Here is a 14,451-nt window from a genome sequence, read left to right on the forward strand (position 1 = left end):
ACATGCTCCAGTGTTCATGCCAGATTGGTTGTGGGCAGTAGAGTCCAATACAAGTCAGCCAACCACTTAGTTCAAATATATTTCATTCTCAACACCACAACAGTAACGTTAGATGAATAAAAGTATCTAACTAAACAAGGTCAATTTCGCAATTGAACTATTTTCCCCCAATTCTCTTTTATTTCCAATCCCAATAAACGGACCACCTCTGCCATGTAACAGAGCCATCTGGTGAAGCAGGGGAGTTATAGGGAGGGAGAGCTAGAGGGTACTGCTGGCCCAGATCATTACACAACTGTTGGGAGCAAAATCAACAAGAAAGACCTCTACTGAGCAGTCTCAGGAATTAGTGTCACGACACTTTATACATACATATATATACACATACATACACACATACATACACACACATAGAAATAGAAACTGGCGTGTGTCCCAACATATAAATCCTTCAGGAAGTGATGATCAAAGACATATGGGAGGTTGAAATGGAGCAGGATGCATGAATGTTCTGATACAATGCTGACTTCCATTTAAAATCACCACACAGTGCACTTAAAATAGACTAACGCTGCCATGCTGTCTACCACAACAGACCTTGCCATCTATCTATCAGCCTCATTTGACAGAGAGCTTCATTACAGATTGAAATATGCATATTGGTCTATAACATGTTGTCAGGAATTACTCTGGGGGTTTATTGGTAACTGATAGGCTGCATTTGAGGGCTGTTGTGGAGCAGGCAACCACAAAAGAAGCAGCGAAAATCACTAGAAATCACTAGTCATTGTAATAACACCACCCACATGAGTTACCTATACAGAACAAACAGATCTGAAGAACACCATTGCTGAAGGGGTTAACAACACAAGGCCAAATTGAATACTGACAATTAAATATCTATTCCTCTTTATCAATTTGTTTGCCACCCAACCACCAACGTTGGAATCATTGGTTCGCGAAGGAAAGTAAATTGAATTCCGGCCATAATTAGTCCCTCTGGGAGGTGACTGGGGATGCTGCTGCTCAGATGGGAGGTGACTGGGGATGCTGCTGCAGAGAGAGAGAGAGAGAGAGATGCAGAGAGAGAGAGAGAGCGATGCAGAGAGAGAGAGAGAGAGATGCAGAGAGAGAGAGAGAGAGAGATGCAGAGAGAGGAGATAGATATGCAGAGAGAGAGAGAGATGCAGAGAGAGAGAGAGATGAAGAGAGAAGTGAGAGATGCAGGAGAGAGGAGCGAGATGCAGAGAGAGAGAGAGAGATGCAGAGAGAGAGAGATGCAGAGAGAGATGCAGAGAGAGAGAGATGCAGAGAGAGAGATGCAGAGAGAGAGAGCGAGAGAGAGAGAGCGAGAGAGATGCAGAGAGAGAGAGAGATGCAGAGAGAGAGAGAGATGCAGAGAGAGAGAGAGATGCAGAGAGAGAGAGATGCAGAGAGAGAGAGAGAGAGAGAGAGATGCAGAGAGAGAGAGAGAGAGAGATGCAGAGAGAGAGAGAGCGAGATGCAGAGAGAGAGAGAGCGAGATGCAGAGAGAGAGAGAGCGAGATGCAGAGAGAGAGAGAGAGAGAAGAGAGAGAGAGAGAGAGAGAGAGAGAGAGATGCAGAGAGAGAGAGAGAGATGCAGAGAGAGAGAGAGATGCAGAGAGAGAGAGAGAGATGCAGAGAGAGAGAGAGAGAGAGATGCAGAGAGAGAGAGAGAGATTCAGAGAGAGAGAGAGAGGAGAGGAGAGAGAGAGAGAGGGAGAGAGATGCAGAGAGAGAGAGGGAGAGAGATGCAGAGAGAGAGAGAGCGAGAGAGATGCAGAGAGAGAGAGAGATGCAGAGAGAGAGAGAGATGCAGAGAGAGAGAGAGATGCAGAGAGAGAGAGAGATGCAGAGAGAGAGAGAGATGCAGAGAGAGAGAGATGCAGAGAGAGAGAGAGAGAGAGAGATGCAGAGAGAGAGAGAGAGAGAGATGCAGAGAGAGAGAGAGCGAGATGCAGAGAGAGAGAGAGCGAGATGCAGAGAGAGAGAGAGAGAGAGATGCAGAGAGAGAGAGAGAGAGAGAGAGAGATGCAGAGAGAGAGAGAGAGATGCAGAGAGAGAGAGATGCAGAGAGAGATGCAGAGAGAGAGAGAGAGAGAGAGATGCAGAGAGAGAGAGCGAGAGAGATGCAGAGAGAGAGAGAGATGCAGAGAGAGAGAGAGATGCAGAGAGAGAGAGATGCAGAGAGAGAGAGAGAGAGATGCAGAGAGAGAGAGAGAGAGAGATGCAGAGAGAGAGAGAGCGAGATGCAGAGAGAGAGAGAGCGAGAGGCAGAGAGAGAGAGAGAGAGAGATGCAGAGAGAGAGAGAGAGAGAGAGAGAGAGAGAGATGCAGAGAGAGAGAGAGAGATGCAGAGAGAGAGAGAGATGCAGAGAGAGAGAGAGAGAGAGATGCAGAGAGAGAGAGAGAGAGATGCAGAGAGAGAGAGAGAGATGCAGAGAGAGAGAGAGAGAGAGATGCAGAGAGAGAGAGAGGGAGAGAGATGCAGAGAGAGAGAGGGAGAGAGATGCAGAGAGAGAGAGAGCAGAGAGAGAGAGAGAGATGCAAGAGAGAGAGAGATGCAGAGAGAGAGAGATGCAGAGAGAGAGAGAGAGAGAGAGATGCAGAGAGAGAGGAGAGAGAGAGAGAGATGCAGAGAGAGAGAGAGAGAGAGATGCAGAGAGAGAGAGAGAGAGATGCAGAGAGAGAGAGAGAGATGCAGAGAGAGAGAGAGATGCAGAGAGAGAGAGAGAGAGAGAGAGAGATGCAGAGAGAGAGATGCAGAGAGAGAGAGAGAGAGAGAGAGAGAGAGAGAGAGAGAGAGAGAGAGATGCAGAGAGAGAGAGAGAGAGAGATGCAGAGAGAGAGAGAGAGAGAGAGATGCAGAGAGAGAGAGAGAGAGAGATGCAGAGAGAGAGAGAGAGAGAGATGCAGAGAGAGAGAGAGAGAGAGAGGCAGAGAGAGAGAGAGAGAGAGAGCAGAGAGAGAGAGAGAGAGAGAGATGCAGAGAGAGAGAGAGAGATGAGAGAGAGAGAGAGGGAGAGAGATGCAGAGAGAGAGAGAGAGAGATGCAGAGAGAGAGAGAGAGATGCAGAGAGAGAGAGAGAGAGAGAGAGAGATGCAGAGAGAGAGAGAGAGAGATGCAGAGAGAGAGAGATGCAGAGAGAGAGAGAGAGAGAGATGCAGAGAGAGAGAGAGAGAGAGATGCAGAGAGAGAGAGAGATGCAGAGAGAGAGAGAGAGAGAGATGCAGAGAGAGATGCAGAGAGAGAGATGCAGAGAGAGAGAGAGAGAGAGAGAGAGAGAGAGAGAGAGAGAGAGAGAGAGAGATGCAGAGAGAGAGAGAGAGAGAGAGATGCAGAGAGAGAGAGAGAGAGAGAGATGCAGAGAGAGAGAGAGAGAGAGATGCAGAGAGAGAGAGAGATGCAGAGAGAGAGAGAGAGAGAGAGAGATGCAGAGAGAGAGAGAGAGATGCAGAGAGAGAGATGCAGAGAGAGAGAGAGAGAGAGATGCAGAGAGAGAGAGAGATGCATAGAGAGAGAGATGCAGAGAGAGAGAGATGCAGAGAGAGAGATCTGAGAGACAAGGCAAGAAGGGCATTCTATGCCATCAAAAGAAACATACATTTCAACATACCAATTAGGATTTGGCTAAAAATACTTGAATCAGTCATAGAGCCCATTGCCCTTTATGGTTGTGAGGTCTGGGGTCCGCTCACCAACCAAGACTTCACAAAATGGGACAAACACCAAATTGAGACTCTGCACGCAGAATTCTGCAAAAATATCCTCCGTGTACAACGTAGAACACCAAATAATGCACGCAGAGCAGAATTAGGCCGATACCCACTAATTATCAAAATCCAGAAAAGAGCCGTTAAATTCTACAACCACCTAAAAGGAAGCGATTCACAAACCTTCCATAACAAAGCCATCACCTACAGAGAGATGAACCTGGAGAAGAGTCCCCTAAGCAAGCTGGTCCTGGGGCTCTGTTCACAAACACAAACATACCCTACAGAGCCCCAGGACAACAGCACAATTAGACCCAACCAAATCATGAGAAAACAAAAAGATAATTACTTGACACATTGGAAAGAATTAACAAAAAAACAGAGCAAACTAGAATGCTATTTGGCCCTAAACAGAGAGTACACAGCGGCAGAATACCTGACCACTGTGACTGACCCAAAATTAAGGAAAGCTTTGACTATGTACAGACTCAGTGAGCATAGCCTTGCTATTGAGAAAGGCCGCCGTAGGCAGACATGGCTCTCAAGAGAAGACAGGCTATGTGCTCACTGCCCACAAAATGAGGTAGAAACTGAGCTGCACTTCCTAACCTCCTACCCAATGTATGACCATATTAGAGAGACATATTTCCCTCAGATTACACAGATCCACAAAGAACTCGAAAACAAATCCAATTTTGAAAAACTCCCATATCTACTGGGTGAAATTCCACAGTGTGCCATCACAGCAGCAAGATTTGTGACCTGTTGCCACGAGAAAAGGGCAACCAGTGAAGAACACACACCATTGTAAATACAACCCATATTTATGCTTATTTATTTTATCTTGTCTCCTTTAACCATTTGTACATTGTAAAAAAACACTGTATATATATATATATATATATATATATAATATGACATTTGTAATGTCTTTACTGTTTTGAAACCTCTGTATGTGTAATGTTTACTGTTAATTTTTGCTGTTTTTCACTTTGTATGTTGTCTACCTCACTTGCTTTGGCAATGTTAACACATGTTTCCCATGCCAATAAAGCCCTTGAATTGAATTGAATTGAGATGCAGAGAGAGAGAGAGAGAGAGATGCAGAGAGAGAGATGCAGAGAGAGAGAGAGAGATGCAGAGAGAGAGAGAGAGAGAGAGAGAGAGAGAGAGAGGGAGGAGGAAAACGCATAGACGTAGCAAGATCGACAGAGCCTGGTCTGTCCTTCGCCTTCCAATAAGACACTCACCTCAAAGCCTAGTCTGTCCTTCTCCTTCCAAAAGCAGAAATGAGTGACCTTCTTGTCCCAGAATTCATCAGGCTTCACCACACACACCAGAGACACCTCTGCTGGAATCACGTTCTATAAATAATGATATAATATGAAGGGGAAAAAATTAAGTAAAATAAAATAAGCAAAATGGTATAGACTTTCAATGGCTTACTGGACACAGTCAAATCCAGAAACAGAAATGTCATCCCCAAAACAATTCAGTGTTTTTCCTATATGCATTTAGCAGTGGCGCACCGCCATATTCTTAATTCCATTCCTTCACTTTAGATTGTGTGCATTGTTAGATATTACTGCACTGTTGGAGCTAGAAACACAAGCATTTCGCTACACCCACAATAACATCTCCTAAACACGTGTATATGACAAATAACATTTGATTTGATGATGGCTGCCACTGCAAATAAATAAATAAATATTTAAATAAAACAAAATAAAAATAGTTTTTGGGATGGTAAAAACATTTTCAGTGTAAACTGAAACCAGATATAAGGCATGGTGAGAAGATAATGAAGCAATCTATTTTTAAATAAGATCATCTTTGAGAATTAACAATCACCAAAATAAAATCTACAGTCAGGTAGAATCTAAAAGTAAAAAATGGCATGGGGCCCCCATGGACTTTGTTCTAACGTTTGAGTCACTCAGGTAGCATAAGAACAAGGCATAAGCCATGACAAAATGTGTACAATTGCAGGAAAATAGCTTTAAAACAGAAAAATTGTGTCTCTGTGGCCAAGAGCAAGGCCTCTAAAACCGCACCATTTTTCAATAACTGTTTAGCACATCAGTTTTTCCATGAAATCCTGCAGTGAATTTCCCCATCCCATCACATGGTAGGCCACTAAATGAGGAGTAGCTTGCAGCAGCATTTTCCCCTGACAGTGCCAGGCAGATTAGTGTCAACAGATAGTACATTTCATACTGTCATCTTATCTTTCCTGGTCCTGTTTCTGCAGAGGTCTATGGATAGCAGGGGACTGGCGATATCTACCAAGAGCATTTTACACCGTATAGTCAATCTGCAGTGACAAAACCAGGTAAGGGCAGACAGGGAAGAATGCAGGCTACAGTACAACAGACCTGGGTTCAAATAGTATTTTAAATCGTTCATAAACCTTGAGCGTTTTCTCTAGCATGCCTAGAGAGCCAGATGGGCGGGGTTTAACAGTTTTGGGACTATTCATTAAGCCAAGCAAGCTCAAACAAGCATAGCTAAAGTATTTTAAATGATTTCAAACAGTATTTGAACCCAGGTCTCTGGCAGACAGACTGCAGACCACAGTCTGCTGATATTGACCTCTATCCACCCTGCAGTGTGGCCGGAGCCTGGGTCCTGTTCATTAGGCATCAAATGGAAGAAAATGACTAAAACCGGGAGGGACAATGGTGTAAAATGTTTTACTAGTGTGCCCTAATTAGCACAACACAGAGCCTGGACTTCAGGGAAAAACGCTAAGTATTGTTTAACGGTATAATCAGCCAGCCGTGTCAAGCTATTTCATTCCTACTCTTCTTAAAATCTATTCAACTTAATTAAGATTGTCTTAATTACTTTCACTTGATTGCTGGTGATGCATTTGATCTGAGATGTCTATTTATTTGATTAGTTTAGGGACATTTTTTTTTAGGGACCACGCACATTGCATATTGCCCCAGATTTGGCTCCATAGCCCATCACTGTAATGTTTTACGACATTTGGAGGGTTATTATTTATTATGCAGGTAGGGTCAACAGAGACGAGACACCGACAGAACGCAACATCTGGGTTGGACCACCATTTTATTTCTCCTCCCAGCTCTTTGTCACATTCTGATTGGTAGAGGTGTTAACACCGTGTGGGTAGACCTAGATCGTTCCCCTGTGGAAACTTCATGCCCGCATCTGCTTCTCACTCGGACATATGCTCCTCTATACTGCGCTAATTAATCATTACCCTCATGAATATTCATTATAAATAGAGAGTCGTGGGTTTTAAAGGGTTAAACCTACTGAACATTGTTAAATAGGCCGTTGGGAACAGAACACATCATGTTAAAGTATTTTTACATCCTCACTCCTCAGCTCAACCCGCCACTAGTCTTGTTCTAATACAACAAAGCATGGCATCGTCTTCTTATCTAGCCTGGGTGTGTTATAGCAGACTGCATAGAAACAGTCAGGAGAATAAAGCAAAGTACAACAGAGACAATAGTGACTGACTGACCTACATGAGTCATCACGCTGTCAAACTGTAGAGGATGTTATTAGTACTCACTACTGTACATACGACTGTAATCCTCTATACATTCCAAATGCAGTAGGAGATAAAGACTGCAGATTGAAATGAGGTGTAGGTGCCATGTTTTTGACAAGCGTTCCTCCGCTTGATACACAGAAATATGGACCTCTCGTCTCAATACAGTGTGGGGTAAACTGTGCTTTTATCCTAAAAGGAACACTGTGCTGATTCTCTGTGTCCTACCAGCAACATGAACCCCTTCTTTTATCAGTTCCTACCTGCAACATCAGTACCACAGTCTTCACGATGTTCCACTGTGACTTTCGTCCGTCCACGATGACTGTGAAGCCTCTTGCTTTGCACTTGTCACTGAAGAGAGAAGACAAGAGAAATATGGTGATTATTTGTCTACCTGTAATAATGTGTGCTCTTGTTCCATGAATTTGACACCAAGGATCCCAGTATAGGTCAATAGAAGACATCAGATACATAGATGAAGAAAGCATCCCACTGGGAACCCACAACCGTAGCGCCATGTTCTTACTAACTGAGCCAGACAGGACCATAAAGCCGAGATGAATACAGATCAGAAATTGTGTAATCATCATGCAGAAGTCACAAGCTAACATAGCATGATCTTCCTTAACTTTTGGTATTCTCTCCTACACACCCACGTAGCAGAAGTAGCTCAATCCAAATAGAATACAGTCTAATGAGCGTCCAATACTGTTGCTATGCAAGTGCATTTTCAAAAGCAATGGAGCCAAGATCCCTTTTAGAGGCCTACAGATCAATATGAGAATAATAGAATGTCAGCCAGATAAAGGACAGGCTCTGTGCTCACATTCCATTGGCTAATAAAAGTAGACCACCTTAACAAGCAATGCTCTCTGCCTAATTAAATAATAGTGGTAAGTATTTCCAAATCAAGCTGCTGTGTATGTGGTATTTGGACATGATGAATACAATGATCTATTGAACTGTAAATAATAAAGGACCATGATTTATTTATTTTAAATTTGGGGGGGGGGGGGGTCTTTGAAGGATCTACTGGAACATGCTCCCAAAAAGCATGCTATCCAATTGAAACCCCATTTTAATGTATCTAGATTTTTATAAGTCAGTGTGTGTGCCAGTGATTGATTCTTGCCTGGGGATGCCGAGGAGATAGTCCAACGTGGAGCTGAGCTCCTCCATACTGGTCTGTTCTGTACATAGTGGAATGGTTAGGATCAGTCCACTGCGTCTGTCTTTGCCTCCTGTGAATGTGAAACAACCAGAACAATTACTGTTATTAATCTTTATTTATACAGTTTAGTCTCACTGAGATAACATTTATTTTGCAAGAGAGACCTAGTGTATCTACCGTAGTGGGTGTACCCATGAGTGTGCCAGTCAAATTGCTATGGTCAGAGGTTCCAAGGCCATTTTGTTCCTTCTAATTCTATGGTATCTACACTGATTCACCGTACAAGTCATTAACAATCCATTTTCAAAGAATGCACACTAAAAAGTGTGTATAAAGAGGACTGTGTGTAAATCACATGGTAGACTTTGGAGAAGGTCGGGCAGACCCAAGTATTCCAAGTACGGCCGGCCAAGAATCATCTATTAAAGGAGGAGTAGTCTCTTGTAAACGCCACGGACAGCGGTAATGATGGAGGGAGCTCTGCCCCTGGATGTGTCCCAAATTATGCCCTAGTCTCTATGTAGTGCACTACTTTTGACCAGAGTCCTATTGGCCTTGGTCAAAAGTAGTGCACTATATAGGGAATATGGTCCCATCTGGGACATACCCTCTGACTCAAAAGCTCCTGCTACGTCGTTTTGTTCCTCGTAACACATCTGTAAGGGGGATGAACCAAAGGAGTGCATAGTGCCACATGTCAGGGTTAAAGGAGCAAAAGCAACAGTTATTCTCGTCAAAGTTAGTTTTGTGTCCACTAGGAGTCAGTGACATAAAAGCAAGAACTATTTGTCAAAGTCAGTCTTCTTTCAAGCCAGTGTGAGTCAGGTAGTCAGATTTCATTCAGGGAAGTGACAAAGTAGCTGCTTTGTTCTTTCTTTTATATGTGTAAGACTCTAAACACAGGAAACCACATAGTTGATTGTTGTGATTTTCCTGACAGGAATCTGTGTCTATTGGAGACTTTTACTAGTCAGGAAAAAAACGAACTAACAGAAGTCTTTAAATGATGCTCACCGGCACATTTCTTTATTTTATTGTCTAAACTATTATTTTTGGCAAAATGTGAAATTGGATCTCAAGAGAAACCCCATTTACATGTGTGAGTGTATGCAGTACAGCAGCTCAATCCAAAACATTTTTCTCTTTGAAGCTAACAAGAAAGAAAATCCATATTTATACATTTGTGAAATTAACTATTAGCTAGTATTTCATTAGACTTTAGTGTAACAATAATAAAGATCTGTTCTATTCTAATGCCACAAGCATTCATTTAGTTGTGTATCTAGTACCTAGTAAGTCAATGAGACCTTCAACAGTATCTGAACACAGAGTCCCTCCCTGACGCAGCCCTGGTGCTGTGACCTTCAAATCAGCATCATCAACAAGATGAGAAACCTCATTCTGTCAGCAGCAGGCAGGACAGAACAGAACAACAGGCTATTATCACGACACACTGCCTGCCAGAGCCAAGAATAGAGAGGGGGGTTTATCAGACCACCCAAGGACTCGCTACTAGACTCCTAGACCAAGGACTAACACTACACTCCTAGACCAAGGACTAACACTACACTCCTAGACCAAGGACTAACACTACACTCCTAGACCAAGGACTAAGATACTACACTCCTAGACCAAGGACTAACACCACACTCCTAGACCAAGAACTAACACCACACTGCTAGACCAAGGACTAGCTACTACACTCCTAGACCAAGGACTAGCACTACACTCCTAGAGCAAGGACTAACACTACACTCCTAGACCAAGGACTAACACTACACTCCTAGACCAAGGACTAACACTACACTCCTAGACCAAGGACTAACACTACACTCCTAGACCAAGGACTAACACTACAATCCTAGACCAAGGACTAACACTACACTCCTAGACCAAGGACTAACACTACACTCCCAGACCAAGGACTAACACTACAATCCTAGACCAAGGACTAACACTACACTCCTAGACCAAGGACTAACACTACACTCCTAGACCAAGGACTAACACTACCCTCCCTTCAGAGGCTAGAGAGGGATGATGAGCACACCAATAACACAGCAACTTCAAATGGTTGTTCCCTTGCACACCTATAATGATTAAGCAACTTGATGAAAATGAGAGCTAGATGTGGGGTACACACAAAGCTTCACAATCCTGGGAATTATACGAGCATGCATAACTTCAAGTTAATTTTTAGTGAACTCTGCCTGCCTCTACTTCCTTGATAATGCTGGCTCTCACTGCTGTACGCTTATTTCACTGACTGGGAATGTTCAATAAGCAGCACAAAATAGTGCTTGAGCCAGTTGCACGAGGACAAAGGTAAAGTAGTAATAGTAGATTCTGGCACTACTGTTGGGCATTTCTATGTAAAGATGATCACTGGTAAATGTAATGTTAAGCTTAGCAATGTAAATGCAGTGCGGATCATTCCAAGAAGCCATCTCTGTCAACAGTAAAGATAAACAGCTTTGACTGACAGGAGGATATTATTACCTGACAAGAAGGCTAGGCGTTTCTTCAGAATGGGCAGTATGTTGGTAGCCTCCATACTGGCAAGTTCCCCCCTGCAGTCTGAAAAGTAAACATATAGGTTATAGCAAAGCAGGTGATGCACATAATAATCATTAGATGATCACACACGCATACAACACTGTCATCCCTGTCAATTACAAGCCAACTGACACAACGAAACACCAAGATGCTTTACCTTTCTAGAAATCAAAGGTACCTCTTTCAAACATTTCCTTCTGGGCCCATGTTCTGTAATGAGGACAAAGATATAAGAACAAGTCAACACTATAGATAAGTAGCAACTAGCTCAATATTGACAATCATATTGACAAACAAATCATCCACTAACAAGGAATCAAGACATACCTTATTACTATGTCAGAACAAAAATAATGTCCAAGAACCATTTTGTTAGTCTATGGTATGAGGCTATGAAGAATGACGTGTGAACTGTTGTAATATATTCTATTAGCCTTAAACACAGTAATAAAATGGCTTGTTTTGCAGTATTGGGAGGATTACCCATCTGGACTGTCTTGTCTTAACTGAACGATACATAAACCACTGCAGTACATCATCATATCATTTTGGTCAAATCTGTTCTCAGCATATTTTTTAATTCCAAACACAGCAGAATGATAGATTTACATGGTTGCTGGCCAAAACAGTGTGGGAAAACATTTGAAACCCATTAGTAGATTGCAATGCAGCAAACTCTGACCTACTGCACAGTAATGAGCCACCCACTGGCATATTACCATTGATTGTCACAAACTGCACCCTATTACCTACAATGCACCCTACTTTTGACCAGAGCCCTATGTGCACTTGTCAAGGTAGTTCACTACATAGTGAATAGGGTGCCATTTGGGATACCCTGGTTTAGTGTACATATCTCTCACAAGCTTTCATGTAGTGCATCTGAGTTATTCAGGCAATTATACAAACCATAATAACCATCTATTATTCAATAACCTTATCCTGGAGTCATGACTAAGTAGCTATATTTGTAGGAAAAGTTAGGGTTGCTTTTCTTTCCTGGAAAGTTGGTGTCTTTGAGCTATTCTAGATCAAATATGTTTATGATGTGTAGTTCAAACTGGCTACTGTAATTAGCCACTGGTGAATAGTCTTACGCAGTACGAAAAAGTACTCAAATATATGCACTCACTACTGTAAGTAGCTCTGGACAAGAGTGTTTGCTAAATTACTCAAATGTACTCATTCTCACACTCCAGGAATAAATAGGTATTCCTATTTGGAGGCTGTAATTGATGACAATAACAATGCTACTTATTGCGATGGACAAAAATTATGTTATTTCTTCTATTTCAACATTAGACTACTCCTAAAGCATTGCTAATATGTGGCTACAATAGTTTTCACATGCTTCGAAAGTAGAGTAATTTGATATTGGTGACATTTTCAATGACATGGCCACGATGCATAGGCTACGTATGCAAAGGGCATTTAGGAGCGAGGACAACACTAGGTATGGTTGACAATAATCAACAGACATAACTATATTTCATACATTTAGGTTAAATTCCAAGTTCCGAAATGCTCGATATCATCCTTATGTGGTGGCAAATCATTACAATTGTTTTTATAGTAGGCATACAGCAGGCACGAGACAAAAGCCCTAAAATCGAAGGACCCACATCCCTGGCCTTCTCATCACAAGAACTCTTTAAAAAAATCGTAATTGTAAAATCCTTTATACATATTGTAATGTATGAAAATGATAATCTATGTCCCATTTGCTTACCCGTGCTGAATAAAAATCCGCGTTCGTATCACTTTTTAGCAGTAGCACGAGGTTTTCCCCAACTGACTACACATCCAATGGAAGCAACGCTAAACTGTTATAGTGAGCAGGCTATGCAGACACAATGACCTATATTCCTGAAACTGAATCCCGTGTTCGCAATATAATCCTTGTATGAAAATGATACCGTTTGTTGCGGCCAAAGGGGCGATTTCCTTCTTACCTCAGACGAAACAGGACGAATTATGTATGTATACGACGTTGAATCAATGTAGTCTGTAGGAGGAGTTTCTATTGACAAATCCCAGTTTATCTGACCGAGCTCCTCTGATTTATTGGACTGTAGGCGATCACATCTGTAACATCTTTCAACGCTTAGAACTCGTTAGAAAAAATATTGTATCGTCAAAAGTTACAACTCCGCCATATCTATACTGGATTTTTATTAAAATATGGTTTGTTTTCAGGGGGCTGGACTGTTACTACGGAGGCAACTCCCAAACGGACAATACATGCAATAGAGCGCCCTCCGACATATGTGAAGCTAGCCACAAAAAAGATTATCCATAATAGTGGCATTTGTGGTTCGCCTTCAAAATAAAAGGCACTCGTTGAAAGTTAATGCAAATAGATAGTGGAATCATGCCATATTTGGACTAGATAATGCTAAACAACGTTGGAAAGGTGTTATATAAATTCATCAAAAGTTCATTTGAGAGAAAAAATACAAATCTACTCAGCGACAACCACATAACACAACTGTGAAGAGTTTACAACAGGGGCACCGGTGGAGGGGCGAGAAGGAGTTGAACGGAGCCCTATGTCAGTCATATCAGCTCCCATGCTTGGCATTCATACTCCAATGCCAGCTGCTCCTGGTATTTTAGGTCCTTAAAGGGCGCTGCAAAATTTGAACGGCGATGGGGTACGGAACTCAATTTGGCATCTGTGTGACCATGGAGACTCCGCCATTGCGTCGCACCCTCCATATGGAGCCTCCGACCACATTTTCGGATCAAGCATAAAACGCACCACATGGTCAATCCCGTGTGTGCATTGGCCATGTAGCATTTATGGTGATATGGCCTTTGCAGATGTCGGGGCATTCATACTTGTTACGCTTCGCCGAACAGTACGGAGCTGTTGTGAAGGAAGTTGTCAAGGAAGTGAGTTTGTGTTTATACAGAATCCCCACCCACTCCTACCGTCAACCAATCATGTCAATGCGGAACTACACTGAGCTATACAGACACTCAGCGTTCTAAAAAAAAAAATGGGAGGCGCACGGAAATGTGGTATGGAGCTCAATTTGGCCTCCGCATGCCACCAGAGACTCCACAATTGTGTCACACTCCATATGGAGCCTCCATACACATTTTGGATCAAGCATAAATTGGCTTTTACCCAGTCACATTGCGACGTGGGAAGTGCATTACAAAGACCCGAAAGTGATTACAAGTTTTAGTAATTTGCAAAAGATAATCTTCAAATTGTGAATATCACTTATGTCATGTTTTATGCAACTAGTAATGCTTTTTAAGCATTTATCTCCACTTCAACAGACAACCTAAGGTATGGAGAAGTTATTTTATTGTTTTAATATATTTTTTATTTTATATTATATATTTTTTCCTACCCAATTGGTTGTTACAGTCTTGTCCCATCGCTGCAACACCCGTACGGACTCGAGAGAGAGAGGCGAAGGTCGAGCCATGCGTCCTCTGAAAC

At 42.4% G+C, this 14,451-nt stretch overlaps 1 protein-coding gene across 4 annotated transcripts in view; it reads right to left on the bottom strand.

The window, feature by feature from the left end:
- The window catches only part of sestd1 (SEC14 and spectrin domains 1), a 34,706-nt gene extending 20,789 nt beyond the window's left edge, over nucleotides 1-13,917 (bottom strand). The window contains exons 1-6 of one of the 4 annotated variants that reach the window (XM_090230078.1): nucleotides 12,947-13,917; nucleotides 11,152-11,204; nucleotides 10,938-11,015; nucleotides 8,400-8,508; nucleotides 7,528-7,618; nucleotides 4,986-5,099 (exon numbers count right to left, since the gene is read on the bottom strand). In XM_090230078.1, the coding sequence (XP_090086204.1) occupies nucleotides 4,986-5,099; nucleotides 7,528-7,618; nucleotides 8,400-8,508; nucleotides 10,938-10,992 (369 nt within the window). In that variant the 5' untranslated portion in view covers nucleotides 10,993-11,015; nucleotides 11,152-11,204; nucleotides 12,947-13,917. Of the gene's footprint in view, nucleotides 1-4,985; nucleotides 5,100-7,527; nucleotides 7,619-8,399; nucleotides 8,509-10,937; nucleotides 11,016-11,151; nucleotides 11,205-12,723 lie in introns of all 4 variants that reach the window. The other 3 variants (XM_090230079.1, XM_090230077.1, XM_090230080.1) reach the window with 3 other exon arrangements.
- Between the last annotated feature and the right edge of the window lie 534 nt (nucleotides 13,918-14,451).

This window comes from Oncorhynchus mykiss, chromosome 3 (genome assembly GCF_057628025.1).
Source record: "Oncorhynchus mykiss isolate SJ-2025 chromosome 3, ASM5762802v1, whole genome shotgun sequence".
NCBI classification, from domain to species: domain Eukaryota; kingdom Metazoa; phylum Chordata; class Actinopteri; order Salmoniformes; family Salmonidae; genus Oncorhynchus; species Oncorhynchus mykiss.